The 14,736-nt window shown below is 49.9% G+C and overlaps 2 protein-coding genes and 1 long non-coding RNA gene across 11 annotated transcripts in view; 1 reads left to right on the forward strand and 2 right to left on the reverse strand.

The window, feature by feature from the left end:
• The window catches only part of ZNF629 (zinc finger protein 629), an 83,391-nt gene extending 81,796 nt beyond the window's left edge, over positions 1-1,595 (reverse strand). The window contains exon 1 of the mRNA XM_077907342.1: positions 1,149-1,595. The gene's annotated coding sequence lies outside the window, so the exon portion shown is untranslated. The remainder of the gene's footprint in view (positions 1-1,148) is intronic.
• Positions 1-13,275, reverse strand: part of BCL7C (BAF chromatin remodeling complex subunit BCL7C) — a 54,186-nt gene extending 40,911 nt beyond the window's left edge. For 2 of the 4 annotated variants that reach the window (XM_077907353.1, XM_077907354.1), the window contains exons 1-5: positions 13,034-13,275; positions 12,448-12,526; positions 12,038-12,146; positions 11,774-11,935; positions 10,252-10,337 (exon numbers count right to left, since the gene is read on the reverse strand). In XM_077907353.1, coding sequence (XP_077763479.1) covers positions 10,252-10,337; positions 11,774-11,935; positions 12,038-12,146; positions 12,448-12,526; positions 13,034-13,125 — 528 coding nt within the window. In that variant the 5' untranslated portion in view covers positions 13,126-13,275. Of the gene's footprint in view, positions 1-9,492; positions 9,689-10,251; positions 10,338-11,773; positions 11,936-12,037; positions 12,147-12,447; positions 12,527-13,033 lie in introns of those variants that run through there. The other 2 variants (XM_077907356.1, XM_077907355.1) reach the window with 2 other exon arrangements.
• The window catches only part of LOC144319370 (uncharacterized), a 29,963-nt gene extending 15,460 nt beyond the window's left edge, over positions 1-14,503 (forward strand). The window contains exons 2-5 of one of the 6 annotated variants that reach the window (XR_013385207.1): positions 6,256-6,385; positions 7,256-7,421; positions 8,277-10,483; positions 13,885-14,503. This is a non-coding gene — a long non-coding RNA (uncharacterized LOC144319370). Of the gene's footprint in view, positions 1-1,719; positions 1,851-6,255; positions 6,471-7,255; positions 10,484-13,884 lie in introns of those variants that run through there. The other 5 variants (XR_013385205.1, XR_013385209.1, XR_013385208.1 and 2 more) reach the window with 5 other exon arrangements.
• Positions 14,504-14,736: the final 233 nt, after the last annotated feature.

The raw sequence follows: 14,736 nt of genomic DNA on the forward strand, positions 1-14,736 counted from the left end.
GCAGCAGTTTAGCGCCTGCCTTTGGCCCAGGGAGCGATCCTGGAGATCCGGGATCGAATCCCACGTCGGGCTCCCGGTGCATGGAGCCTGCTTCTCCCTCTGCCTGTGTCTCTGCCTCTCTCTCTCTGTGATTATCATAAATAAATAAAAATTAAAAAAAAAAATAGAATCTTCTCTCAAGCCTGCTCATCCATTCTTCTCCCTCAGTTTTAGGTCCAGATTTGTTAAGTAGTGGTGTTTGGAATTAGACCTTAGGTTAAGTCTAGGTTCTGTCACTGGTTGGGTGACCTCGGACAGGTTACCATACTAACTTTTCTGCGCCTGTTTCATGAGTAAGATGATGTACTGGAGAACCTCAAATCAATCTGGTGTTTCCCAAACTTCATTCATGTCTTACCTTCCCAACTTTTGGACATAATTGTGTACTATCTCTACTACTATTTATTTAATCTTGTCCTTTAAAAATGTTAACTCACTTTTTTTTTGGAAGCAAATTTATTCAGAAAGGAAATTTCATATCACTATCATAAAAAGGAAATACCTATCATTCATCCCAGAGTGGTAAAAACAAGTACAACAAAATCAAAGCAAGACTATTCAATTCTAGCTGGGTATGGTTACAGGCCAAAGCTCTGAGCTGAGGCCTGGACTCTGTTTAAAAAAAGATTATCTCAGTCACAAAAGGCCATTTATGGCCTTATAGGAAATGGCAAATCTAGAGATACAAAGTAAATTAGTGATAGTTTAAGACTGAGGGACAGGAAAGGGGGGGTTGTAATAAAAATGTTCTAGAGTTGACTATAGTGATAGCTGCACAATTCTATGAATATACTAAGAACCACTGAACTGTGGTGAACTGTATGATATGTGAACCTTATTTTAACAAAACTGTTATTAAAGGTGTTAAATCTGATTCTTTCACCTTGAGGAAAATGAAGGGATGCAGACACCTGACCCAAGCCCACTATTCTATAACCTGGCCAGGTCTGTGACACTCCCTCCCGCCCCCTTCACCTCTCAGCTTTTGCCCTTTGTGAAAGGATTTGGTCATAAGCCCTCAGTATTCCCCCTGCCCCCCCCCCCCAAACAGATCTGCCAGTCAAGGGAGACAAACCTGAGCTTACAGATCTCGCTACTCAGCCACTGACCTGCATCATCATGACTTTGGAGGAAATCGCTCTGAGCCTCACTTTTCTTACTGGTAAAGGTGGATACAACAGCACCTGCCTCAAGAGGTTGTAAAGAGGGTGAGAGGAGATACTCAGGTAGGGCTCCCGACACACAGAGATGTCCTTAGACTCCCCCCTGCGGCGGCCTCAGTTTCCTTGACTGTGCGGTGGGAATACAGTGGATCCCGGGCTGCAAGTAATTTGAAGAAACCGACTCTCCTCGGCCTGTCCCGGGCTCCTCACGCCCCGCCTTACAGCAGGAGAAACCAAGGCCGCCCACGGTCGAACACCGCTAGTCCGGAACTCAGGGGCAGGGAGGCGGGGGCCCGGCCTAAAGGGCCCCGGGGGGAGGCCGCCGCGGGGCGGGCCTCAGAGGCACAGTCCTCCGCCGCGGCGCCGCCGGCCTACGGGGAAACCGCGAGCGCGCGGCGCAGCGCCACAGCCAGCCAGCGTCCTTCCCGAGGCGGCGGCGCGCTGACCAGCCCCCGGGGCGCCCCGCGCCGGAAGTCCGCCCGCGGCCGCTCTAGGACTGGAGCGCGGCGCTCGGTGCCCTTAACCCCCGCGGCGCCGGGGCGGGCTCGCCCGCGCTCGGCCGCTTCGGAGGCACGCGTCCCTCCTTTGTTTCCTCGGAGCTTCACAAAAGGCTGTGAGGGGAGAGGGCCTGGGGATCCCATTCTACAGGTGAGGGCACTGAAGTCACACCGCAGCTGAACCAAAGCCCAGGCGCCTTGTTTGGAGCTGTTTTCATTTACACCAACCGCCTCTCTCGGCATCCCTTACAGTATCTTAAAAGTATACACATTAAAACCTCAACTGGGGTTATTACAGATTACCACGAGCTTTTATTTTTCTTTGGCACTGAATTTCCTAATTTCCTAGAGTGCCTGCAATCCTACCCGTGATTCTCAAAATTAAAGGTTGGAAATAACTAGTACTTTCCAAAAATTTGGTTTACATACAGCTTCTCTCGTGTGCTGCAATTGGTTCCCACTGTTCCTGACATGTTCAAGGATGCTGGACCCCAAACATGAGGAAAAGATTATTGGCTCCAAGTTTCAGATGAGGCAACTGAGGTCCAGGCGGGGACGTGACTTGCCCAAGATCACACAAGTTCATGCAAATCAATTGCATCTGAAAAAACCTCCATTCCTATCCTATCCCGACCATCCACTACCCCACAGTTGCCTCTCAGAGCTGATCAGAGGAACAAAGGAAGGGACTGGAAGAAAAGCCACTGCCAACTGAAAATCAATAAATCGTAAGGGAATGGAAAGTTAGTTATTAGGCTCTACCCTTGTGCTTATCCCCTATGGGGCCTGGGTGGCCAACCGGACACAGCCCTGCCTTCACAGGCACGCAGAGACCCAGTCAACTGATGTGGGGATTCTCCCCATTGCTGAGTATGCCTATTCTAATTATGCATTCTGACACTGAGAAACAACCACAGAATGGGTTTGGGGACCCACTGGATTGTGAGATAGACCTGAGCTTAGTGAGGTTTGGGTCTCCAGGAGAACAGAGTTGAATACTATAGTAGAAGTGCAACCAGAAGGTAGAATTTTGCCAGTGGAGAAAGGAAGATGTGCTTCTTTCCTTCTTATATTCATTTGTCATTGATGAACACCTACTATTTACCAGACACTACATTATTTACCTAGATCCTAGGAGTACAGAGATGAGCAATGTAGCCTTATTCTAGCAAGGGAAGTGGGATGTCAAGCAAAAGAGGAAGTGCAGTGACTAACCAGTGACCTGACCTAGTTCAAGGGTCAGGGAAGCTTCCTGAAGGAGGTGAAATCTAAGCCAAGGCCTAAAAGGTAAGCAGGCATTGGCCAGGAAGAAAGAAAGAAGAGAGGAAGGGGAGAGTTATCCAGGCAGAGGGAGCTAGCCTGGCCAGCCTCAGTATTAGAAGTTCTGTGTGTTGGATGAATTTGGGAAAGAGGGGAGAGAGGGGTGGCTGTGGGCAAACAGAGCAAGGCCTTGTCTGCCTTGATAAGGAGTTTGGAGGAAGAATTGCATGGGCAAGAGCAGGTGTAGAAAGGTCGGGCAGCCTGTGTGGCTCAGTGGTTTAGCGCCACCTTTGGCCCAGGATGTGATCCTGGGGACCCGGGATCAAGCCCCATATCAGGTTCCCTGCATGGAGCCTGCTTCTCCCTCTGCCTGTGTCTCTGCCTCTCTCTCTGTGTCTCTCATGAATAAATAAAATCTAAAAAAAAAAAAAAAAAAAAAAAAAAGGAAAGAAAGAAAAAAAAGGAAAGAAAGAAAGAAAGGAAAGAAAGGAAAGAAAGAAAGAAAGAAAGAAAGAAAGAAAGAAAAAGAAAGAGGGATCCCTGGGTGGCGCAGCGGTTTAGCGCCTGCCTTTGGCCCAGGGCGCGATCCTGGAGACCCAGGATCGAATCCCACATCAGGCTCTCGGTGCATGGAGCCTGCTTCTCCCTCTGCCTATGTCTCTGCCTCTCTCTCTCTCTGTGACTATCATAAATAAATAAAAATTAAAAAAAAGAAAGAAAGAAAGAAAGGTAGGTACATAGGTCATGGCGGCGAGGCCTGTGTGGCTGGAGGGCAGGAAGTGAGATGAGGGTACTGGTACAGTTAGCAAAGAGGCCGTGGAGCCAGGATGTTAGCCTATAGGCCACGCAAAGGAACATAAAGGGAGCAGAGTAAGCACTAGGGAGTGGTGGAGATTGTGGTGATCAGAGAACACATGCTTTGTCTCCAAGAGCAGCAGAGCTCCACACCCCCTGGTGGTTACCATACTTGGAAGCACTCTATGTCTCAGACCTGCTTTGTCAAAAGTAGCTGGGAGTTGGTGGGCCTGGGTGGCTCAGTTGGTTGAGCTTCTGATTGATCGTTTCAGCTCAGGTCAGGATCTCATGGGTTGTGAGATCGAATCCTGTGCTGTGCCAGGGCTTGGGACTCGGTGCTCAGTGAGGAGTCGCTTGGGATTCTCTGTATCCCTCTCCCACTGCCCCTCCCCTGTCATGTGCATGCACGTGCTTGCTCTCTCTCACTCTCTCTAAAATAAATACATATATCTTTTTTAAAAATGTAGCTAGGAGTCTAGATTTTTCTATGGAATCTTTTGATTTTAAATGTTGACAACATAAGCAAGCAAATCATATCTATAGGCAGGTGGTTCCCAAACTGTGGCATATAAGCATCACCCATGGAGCTCTTGAAACTTTGTTTTGTTTTGTTTTTGAAACTCCTAATGCCCAAGTCACATCCTATACCAATTAAAATGTCTGGAGTAGAAGCCAGGCATCAGAATTCCCCAGGTGGTTCCATTGTGCAGCAAAGTTCGAGAGCCACTGCCATAGGTTCAGTATATCTTTTGGGTTGCCAGGCAAAGCCATGAAGAGCCATGGGAGGTTTTAGAGCAGGGAAGAAGCAGATCAGTTTAGAATTTAAAGACAATCAAAACTTAGGAGGAACAAAGTATAGTCCGGGGTGAGAAAAGGCCTGAGGCCCTAGGGACAGTGGTGGGATCCTGCCAGGACAACCACCCATTGCAGTTTTCCCAGGGATTCCCAGGAACAGGACTTGAAATGCTAAAACTCGGAAAGTCCTGGGCAAACCAGGATGCTTGGTCACCCTACATCCTGCTCCTGAAATAGTTCTGTCTCTCCAGATTTCTGGGGGACTGCGGTCATAAACTACATTCTGGAAAGGTCGTGGGGAACAAGCTATCTGTCTTCCTAGGATATAGTCATCCAGTGCTCTGATCCCTAGGCTTGACAGGCTTGTGCAGGGAGCTAGAAACAGGGAGAGGACTTGGACCTATCTGTTCTCCATCCAGCAGAGCATTCCTAGTCAAAGCAAAGCCTATGGACTATAACCTAGCAATAGAAAAGAGCATGCTATTGATCTAAGCAATGGTACAGATGACTCTCAAAAACATTATGCTGAAAGAAAGCAGATGCTAAGAAGTACATACTGTATAATTCCATGCATATGAAGTTCTAGAACAGGTTAACCTAATCAAAACAAAACCAGAACAGTAATTGCCTCTGGGGAGTTGGGGGTAGGATGAGGGGCAACAGGAAACTTTCCAGGAGGGATAATGATGTATTTGATAAGAGCTTGCATTATGCAGATGTGTGCATTTGTTGAAACTCACTGAATCATACAGTTAATAAGTATGCATTTTGCTATGTGGATATTTTGTTTCAAGGGCAAAGAAAGACAAACCTATAAGTTAATGACTGGCATACTGAAGTACTTAGAGGGAAGCACACCACTGTCTGCAACTTACTTTGAAATGTATCAAGAAAATACACTAGATGGATGGATGGATTAGGAGATATGATAAACAGATACAGTAAGATATTATAGAATCTATGTGGTGGGTATATGAGTGTCACCTTTATAATTCTTCCAACTTTGCTGCATTCTTGAAACTTTTATAAAATATTGGAGGGGGGCATCTAAATCTGATCATGTCACCCCTCTTCGCAGACCTCTTCAATAGCTCTTCATCTTGCCCAGAATAAAAGCCAAAGTCTTGACAATGGCCTCCAAACAGGATAGCCATACATTCTGGTTATCACAGGTATTAGCTATTATCGGGCATAATTATTAATATATCCTCTTTTATTCTTGAAGTTTGATAGACATGTTATGTACCTGCTCTGCCTATGAGGTCCTACATGACCTGACCTCACTTCCCACTGCTCTCTCCCTTCTTCCCTGTGCCTCAGCCACACTTATCTCATTTCCAGGCACACTCCACCTCAGGACTATTGCACTTGCTATTCCCTCAGCCTGGAATACTCTTCCCCAAGATATCTGTATGGCTCTCTTCCTCACTCCTTCAAGCTTTTCTTCAGATGTTTCCTCAGTAGGGCATCTGATCTCCCTATTTTTTTCCATCTCCCTGACTTGATTTTTTTTTTTTTTTTTACAAAGTAAAAAGTACTTCCTAAGGTGATATAATTTATTGAAGTTAAACTCCGTGAAGGCAAATATTTTTTTTTTCCATTTTGTTAATACTTTGTTCCCAGGGTCTAGAAGAGTCCCCAGTAAACAGCGCACAATAAATATATATCCCTATGAATAAATGAATTCTCCTGCCTTTGTTGAGCAGGTTATCTGGCACCAAAGATCGAAGCCAACTTGGACCATCACAAGGGAATATCTGATGTTCCAGGAAAAGGCAGAGGTGGAGGCAGAGGAGGAGGCAGGGGTGTGACAAAGGAAATCACCAGGAAACCAAGGTTAGGAAAAAAAAAAAAGAATGCATCTCCAGGTGAAGAGAGGGGCACTCCTGGCAGAGCAAACAGCATTAGCAAAAATCTAGAGGTGAGCACAGCAGAGTGGATTACAAACAGTTCTGGGGAAGCAGGGTGGTATGGGGTGGAAGTGGCAGGGACAGCTCCATCCTGCAGGGAAGGAGGACAGCTATGGGGTTTTCACCCAGGGCAGGCACATGTAGGTTTCTGAGACTGCCCAGCTGCTGGGGGGAGAATGGACTGGAGGTGGGCAAGAGTGAAGCAGAAAACCCACCAGGAGGCATCTAGCAATCGAGAGCACCCTAGAGATAGGGGCAGATGGGAGACATACTCAGGGAAGAGACCTAATGAAACATGGTCACTCACAGGACTCTGACTTCTGGGGGCTCCAATCTGGGCCAACTCCTGGGATTAACAGGCCATTTCTGAGTATAGGCGATGGTAGGGACAGATTGGGAGAAGGAGGAGGCTGAGGGTCTGGACATCCCAGGGGTCTCTGAGTCTAGAGGTGGGGTGCAGCGCTTGGATGCTGAGACTTGGGAGCCATTAATTCAAAGAGTAGGCGGACTTGGCAGGGAGTATTCATGAAGAGAAGAGCTAGGCCAGGACAAGAGATATTTAAGGGCTCAGGAGGAGGCGAGAGTGACAGAGCAGAAGAGAAGGGGGGAGCACTAGAGGCCAGAGTCTGAGAGCCAGGAGTGGAAGAATTTCCCAAAAGAGAGTATGAACATTGGGAAGGAATGGGAAGAGGGGAGGCAGGGAGGGAGAGGGAAGGTGATGACTAGGGGTGTGGCTATGGAAGAGGTGGATTTTATTTTACTTTATTTTCTAAGTTGTTATTTATTTGACACACAGAAAGAGCGTGCACACAGAAGCAGGGGGAGCAGCAATCAGGAAAAGGAGGCTTCCCACTGAGGAAGGATCCTGATGCAGGCTTCCAACCCAGGACCCTGGGATCGTGACCTAAGCCAAAGGCAGAGAGCCACTTAACTGACTGAGCCATCCAGGGGCCCCAGAAGAGGTGGATTTTAAACCAAGTTACAGAGTGGATCACAGAGCTGGAGGGGAGAGGCCTGGGAATAGGGACAGATGCCTGGGGTCTGGGGCCAACAGAGGGACAGGAATCAATGGGGGTGACTCAAACTTTAGCCTTTCAAGTGTGCTCAGAAAAGGACTCTTCTTCCCCAGTCTCAGTGACAGGCAAGTCTCTGGCCTCTATCCCTACACCCTAGTATCCTCACCTGTAAAATGGAGTAATAGGAAAACAGCTGTCATTTATTGAATACTCACTGTGTGTCAAGCCAAGGACACTCTCCACATACTTCCTCACATAATCCTTACAACACGCTCACCAGGCTGTTAATATTATCCCCAGTTTACAGATGAGAAAACTGAAGCCCGGAGAGGTTAAGTCCCTTGGCTCAAGGTTATAAGCGAACAAATGGAGATGCTGATATTCAAACCCAGAGCCTGTTGTCTGGGCTTTAACACTGTACTGCTAACCCATACAAGGCACTTACAGTTTACAAAGGACTCCCATCACCTACTGTGGTGGTTGAAGGCAATAATGACCTCCATACCTCGAAAATGCTGAGATTACCATATGTAGTAGGCTGAATAATGGCCCTCAGAAGATGCCCCCGACCTAATCCTCAGAACCTGTGGAAGGAGCCCAAGTCAAGGAACATGGGTGGTGTGTAGAAGCTGGAAAGGGCTGGGAAACAGATACTCCCCTACCTTTTGGAGGAACCAGCCCTGCTGATACCTTGACTTTAGCCCACTGAGACTAATTTTGGACCTCTGGCCTCCAGAAGGGTAAGATAATAAATTTGTGTTTCTTTAAGTGACTAAATACATTTATGGTAATCTGTTGCAGGAGCAATGAATATACCATGTCACCCTACATCTGGCTCCTCTGGCTAGCCCTGGTTCAACTATTACAACTTCAGCCGCTATCAGTAAACAGCCCTACATTTTAATATAGTTCTTTAAAGTTCCAGTTTGGTCCCTCTGAACCTCAGTCTCTTTCTTTGTTAGAAATAAAAATAGGGCTAATACACCTAAGACTCTTTGCCAGGCACAGAGTGAACGTACCTTCTATTATTTGAAGGTTTCCACAAACCACTAGGGCAGATGAGGCCTAATTATTGTCCCCATTGCTCAGATGAACAAACTAAGGCTCAGAGAGGGGGAAAGGCACGCATAGGGCCATACGCCTAGTGAGTAAACAGAGCCAGGATTTGAGCCAGAACTTCTGACTTCATATCTACCACACTGAGGTTCATATCTCACATTCCACCTCCTCAGGGAAGCCTTCCTGGATAGCCTCAGCACATTCATTTACTCATTCATTCACCAAACAGTTGCTATGATTGCTCTATGCCCAGTGTGGTTGCTAGATAAGGCTGGAGACCAAGTTCAGCTGTCAGGAGCCCAAAACCTAGTGGACAAGACAGACACACAAACCAGCCATCCCAAACAGCCTGATAAATGCCAAGACAAAGGGGGAGGAAGCACAGCAGGTGATGGAAGCCCAAAAGAAAGGAAACTGATTGAGCTAGGGGTCAGTCTGGCCCTGGCCAAGACTTCCTGGAGGAGGTGGTGATTGAGGTGAGGACAAGTAAGTGTGAGGAGGGGTTCCAGTGGAGTAATGGGTAAACGGAGGTGGGGGCAGGGGTACAATGTTGTGGCTTCTTGAGGACATGGAACGGGTTGGGTCATCTGAGACCCCAAAGTCCCTCTGGGCCTCTGTGTTCCTGTGTATGAACAGGAATCATGGGCCAGCTTCCCAGAGCTTTGGTAATTGCTGAGCCCAGGGGAGGGCTGAACAGGAAGAAGACCAGTCCTGGGTTTCCTAGAGGAGGAGGGCTGAAGGTCAGGAAGGGTCAAAGGTAAGGGGACAGGGCAGGGTGGAGGGAGTTCTGGAGAGGCAGGGTCCTGGGCTCAAGCTCCCATTCTATGTCTGACTCATGGTATGATTACAGAAAAGTCCCCTTAGAGCCTCAGTGACTCCATCTGAGAAATGGAGCATGAGACAAAACTGTCTCCAAAGACCCTCCCCAGCCCTGAAGGGGAAATGACATGACACAAAATTACAAAAGGGTCTTTATTTGTAAAAAGCCAAAGGGGCCCTTGGGGCAACAGGACAGGCAGGCCGGCTTCTCAGGGGTCGGGGGCATTTGGGCAGATGCGCTTGAGTGGGGGGGCGCCCTCCGAGTCCTCTGTGTCACCCTGGGCTGCCTCGGGGACAGGTGGCACTGGCTCAAAGACGGGGTAAGCTTCGGGGGCCTGGAGAGGAAGGGCGGACAGGCGTGAGCTCCACCCAAACCCAGGAGTGCAGCCTCCTAGCCTCTGCCTTCTCCAAGCCTCCACTCCACTTCCCTTCTGCACCTAGGAGTCTAGCCCAGGGCTAGGGACCCAGGAAGCAGATGAATAGGGCACTGGAAATAACAACACTGTTTTGGGGAAAGAGACTGATACTTGATATTTCTGGAAAATGCCTCAAGGGAGTCCTTGGGGGAAAAGTCAGAAGTTTGTGGGGGTCTCTCTTAAGCTAATTTTATAGTTTAGGACTAAAATAAATAAAATAAAAATAAAATACTTGGAGGAGCACCACAATCTTTTCAGGCTTTTAATGGTCTTAAATCAGCCCCGATCCAGCCCACAGGACTTTGTCTTAAAACACCCTTTCCTTTTCAGACCCAAGAACCCAGCCTCTGAGACTTTGAGCTGTGTCTGAGGTCTATATTTCCTGCCTGGACCTCAGGAGTGCAGCCCCCAAGCCTTCAGCTGCCCCAGAACCCCCCACTGCCTCTGAGACCCAGGGGGCCCAGCCATCTGGCCTCTCTCACCTCAGCCTCCAGCAATTCTGGAACAGGCTCCTCCTTGGTCAGCATTGGGGGTTCATCCGTGCTGCCTGCAGTGATGCCCCCAGGATCTGGAACATCAAGTTAACAGAATTCCCTGAGTGGCTCCTCCGTGCCACAACACAGACCCTGGTTGGGGACACCAAGGAGTGAGCTGGGAACCTTGCTATTGGCCAGAGGAAGACACAGCAAGGACATTTAAGTGGGATCTTGATGGGTGAGTAGGATCTGATCGGGTAGACAAATGTGGAGATGGAGCACATTTTAGGCAGACAGACTATATGTTTGTGAGGACAGATTCTGAGGTTGGATTCCTCCGGTTCAAATCCTGACCTTGGGCAAGTGACTTAATTCCTCTGGACTTAGTTTCCCCACCTGCAAAGTGGGGATAATGATAGTAATTACCACATGAGACTGTTGTGAGGATGCAATGAGATAATACAGGTAAAGCCCTCAGTACAGTGTCTAGCACATAGAAAGCGCTCAATAAATGCCTGTTGTTTTTGTATTAGTAAAGGTACCCAAGTGCACGGTACAATCTAGACACAGCCCATAGGCCCAAGTCATGGTATTCCTGGAAAGGAACAATGAGACCAACAGGGATAGTTCACGAAGGGCCGTGAGTGCCAAGTGGAGGAGTCAAAGGCCATAGGAGCCATTGAAGGCTTTGAAGCAGGAAAATGAGCCTGCCATATCTATGCTTTAGAAAAAGTTGCTCTGGCAGCTGTGTAGAGGTGACTAGGGAAGAGGAGACCCACAAGGAGGCTGGAGCCAGGCACAGGTAAGAGATGGCTCTTATAGGAAGGGAGACACATTTGCAAGGTGGTTCCGACCAGACAGGGGATTGACTATATGGAAGAAAGAGGAGCTAAGGCAAAATTATGCCCAAGATGCTGGCTCATTGGCCATGTGAGCTTAGGAGACTTCTCTGGGTTTCAGCTTCTCATCCACATGTGGGGATTATAACTTTCATAGGGTTATAGTGAGGATTAAATGAAATCAAACATGTTCAGTGCTTAGAATGGTATCTGGCACACAGAGCTCAATAAGTCTTAGCTATCATTATCACTTATTAATCACCCTCAGGAATATCACTATTATTCATTCCTTAATAAATATTTATTGAGTACATTCTATGTGTTCCACATTGTTCTGAGGATCTAGTAATGGACAGGAGCAACATGGGCCCAAAGTTCAGGAAGCCAACATGAGGTGGGAGTGGGGGAAGAAATTTGAGTAGTAAAAAATAAAATTTACATGAAAATCTCAGACAGTGATTAATTACATAAAGACCCAAAGGGAAAAAAAAAAAAAGACCCAAAGAAGCCGGATGAATGAGACAGTTAGCTACTGGAGGTAGGATGGTGACTTTCTGCAGGAGTCAGGGAAGGCCTCTGGAAGGGGATAACAAGGAGGGGAGCAGGTGTAGGTAGGGGTAAGCTGATGGCTCCAACTCAGCCACCAGCCAACTCAGAAGAGAGGGCTGCAGGGAGGCACCTGGTCCTACCTCTCTCTTGGCCCAGCCGTGGGGGCTGAGCATCCTCTGGGACCCCTTCTGGTGGTCCAGCAGGTGACACAGGGCGGCTGGGCTGGGGGGTACCCCCAGGGCTGGGCTCGGTGCCCTTTTGCAGGGAGCCTTCCGAATGGAAACTCTGGTTACTGTTTTCATCTGTGGGAGCAAAAGCCGAGAGCATTGGGCCTGAGAGCCCCAATCTGCTCCCTCAATTCCCCATCCCACAACACCCCCCCAAATCCCAGGATCCCTACATACCATTGAGATCCAGCAGGATGAGGGGACCACCCCCTCGGGGACTGGTGCCCCTGCCCCGCCGCTCCCGGCCTCGGGATCTCTCTGTCCCGCCACCTGCCCTCCGTCGTTCCTGGGGGTTAGAGGGATAAGGGTCAGCTCCAGCTTTCCAGTTAGTGCTTGCAAAGCCCCCACTGTCCAAATAAGGAGACTGAGGCACAGAGCAGCAAAAGGCCCTACAGGAGGCTGGCACAGTGGATTAGGGCTTGAACTCAGGGGTCTGAAGCAGGAAAAAGGGAGAAGGGGGTGGAGTTGCTAATAATTGTTAACATCTGTCTTGGCTGCTGCATTTGAGGTCTCAGAGCAGGACTGGAGGTGGAGGCTGGGATTGGAAGGGGCTTGCCTGAGGGTGCACAGTGGGGGAGTTTGCTCACCTCCTCCTGGGGGTCCACCACTGGCACCCACTTGAAGATACGAAGGGAAGTGTCGCCCACAGTCACCCAGCGCTTCTCCCTGTGGGAGGGGGGGACTGGGTCAGAATTCTGAGGAGAGAGCCCCCCCCAGGAGCTGAACACATCTGGGGAGACCTGTAGACTTGGGGGTGCTGCGGTTTCGCTAATGGGGCATATGGTTAGAAGGAGAAAGAGAGTCCTGCAGACCCCAGGCCATAAACAGGGGTGCCTCTAAGGAGAGAGCACGGTTTGGGGCCATGGCTCTGCAGACCCCTGGGGTATACAAGGGAGCAAGGCTGAGGGCCTGGCTGGGGACCATAGCAATGAAGATCCTGGACATACTTGAGGGAGGAGTGTCAAAGCTTAAGGGGGCGGGGCATAAATGAGGGTACGGCTTGGGAACACGCTTTGTAGACCCTAGGGTGTAGCCAGAAGGGGGACAGAGCCCTGTAGCTCCGGGGGGCACACCTAACACCCTGCGGCCACGGCCGGCGAAGGGGAGGTTAGACGCATTTGGGGGAGGAGTGGTCCCGCCGGGTCCCATCCCTGGCCCCCGGGCAGCGCTCACCATCTCCGGACCTTCTCGATGGTCGCCATCACCTTCTTGATGTCATCTTTGGCCCGGCTCCGGGTCTCGGCCCGCACGGTCCGGCCGGCCATGCTGGCGGGACTGGGGCCGAGGCCGAGCCCGCGGCTGGGCCGCCTCCCGTCCGGCGGGCTCAGGCTCGGGCCAGACCCGGGCGCCGCTCTCTCGGCCTGCCGTCCCTCCGGGAGTTGGCCGCGCCCTCCCTCGCTCCCCAACGCCTCCGCGAGTCCCCGCCCCGTTTCCTGCTGCCGCGCCCCGCCCCGGCCCGTCCCCGGAGCGGCCCGGCGGTGCGGGCGGCCAAAGCCCAGGCCTGGAAGCCGGCCGGCCCCGCCCCGACCGGGCCCGCCCCCTCGGGGCGCCCCGACGCGCAGCGCCCCCTACCCGCCGCCAAGAGGGAGGGTTGGGGACAGCTTGGCGCCGGGGCGCGCGCCGCCGGGCCGGGGAGGTGCGTTCAGACCACGTGGGCGCGGGGAGGAGGAGGGGGCGCGAGAGGGTCACTCTCACGGCGAGCGTCTGTGGCGCGGGGGTGGCCCTCGTGCTGCGTGCAGAGCGTGTGTCCAGCCTCCCCTGGCTGTCGCTCCCGCCCTGTCCAGCTCTTCCTCAGCCATTCATTCAGCAGTCTATTCAGAGTGCCCATTTCTGGCCAGATGCTGCAAATATGAGTAGGTCTCCACCCACCAGAATGGCTAAAATGAGAACGACAGACCATATCAAGTGTAGACAAAGGAGTAGAGCAACCAGACCTCTCATGTTCCTGGGGTAGTGAAAATGGATAGAGATGCTTTGGAAAACGGGCAGGTTTTTTTTTTAATTATTTATTTATTCATTCACAGAGACACAGAGAGAAAGAGAGAGGGGCAGAGAGACAAGCAGGCACCATGCAGAGAGCCTGACGTGGGACTCGATCTAGGGTCTTCAGGATCACGCCCTAGACTGCAGGCGGCGCTAAACAGCTGCGCCACCGGGGCCACCCAAACTGGCAGTTTTCTAGAGAAGCTGAGAGAAATGCGTAGGTGTGAGCACCAAGTGATGTGTACTGGAATCTTCATAGCACCGTAGAGCACGGCCTCAAATTGGAAACAGCCCATCAGGAGTAGAGTGGAAAATGAATTGTAGCCTGTTCACACAGTGGACACAGCAGAGAGTGATATCCTGCTACACAGACAACAGGGACAAGTCTCATGAAAGAAATCAGATACAACAGTACGCATTATATGATTCCTTTTATATGAAATTCAAAACAAAACTAATTTGTGGTGTGAGAACTCAGGATAGTGGTCACTCTTGGGAGAGGCCAAAAGGGAGCTCTTGGACTGGTCACATTCAGTTTCTTAATCTGGTAATCTGGTGCTGATCCCCCCACCACCACCAGTACATTTACTCTGAATATTCACCGAACTGTACACTTTTCCCTATGTATATTATATGCTTCAATTAAAAGTTTACTTAAAATGCGTGTGTTTTGGTTGATTTTATTTGAATCTGTTTGCCAGTGTGTGTTGCTCTATGTGTGTGTTTCAAGGGTGTGTGGCTCTTGTCTCTGTGTGTTTTGGTGTGATTATGTCCAGAGGGATTAAGGTATAGGAGGGTGATTATGACCAAATTTCTAGAGCCTAACTGCTCCTGGGAAAATCCCAGCTCTTCATGTCCAGTGACCTTGGACAACTCATTTATCTTTATTCCTT

This window comes from Canis aureus, chromosome 8 (genome assembly GCF_053574225.1).
Source record: "Canis aureus isolate CA01 chromosome 8, VMU_Caureus_v.1.0, whole genome shotgun sequence".
NCBI lineage: Eukaryota > Metazoa > Chordata > Mammalia > Carnivora > Canidae > Canis > Canis aureus.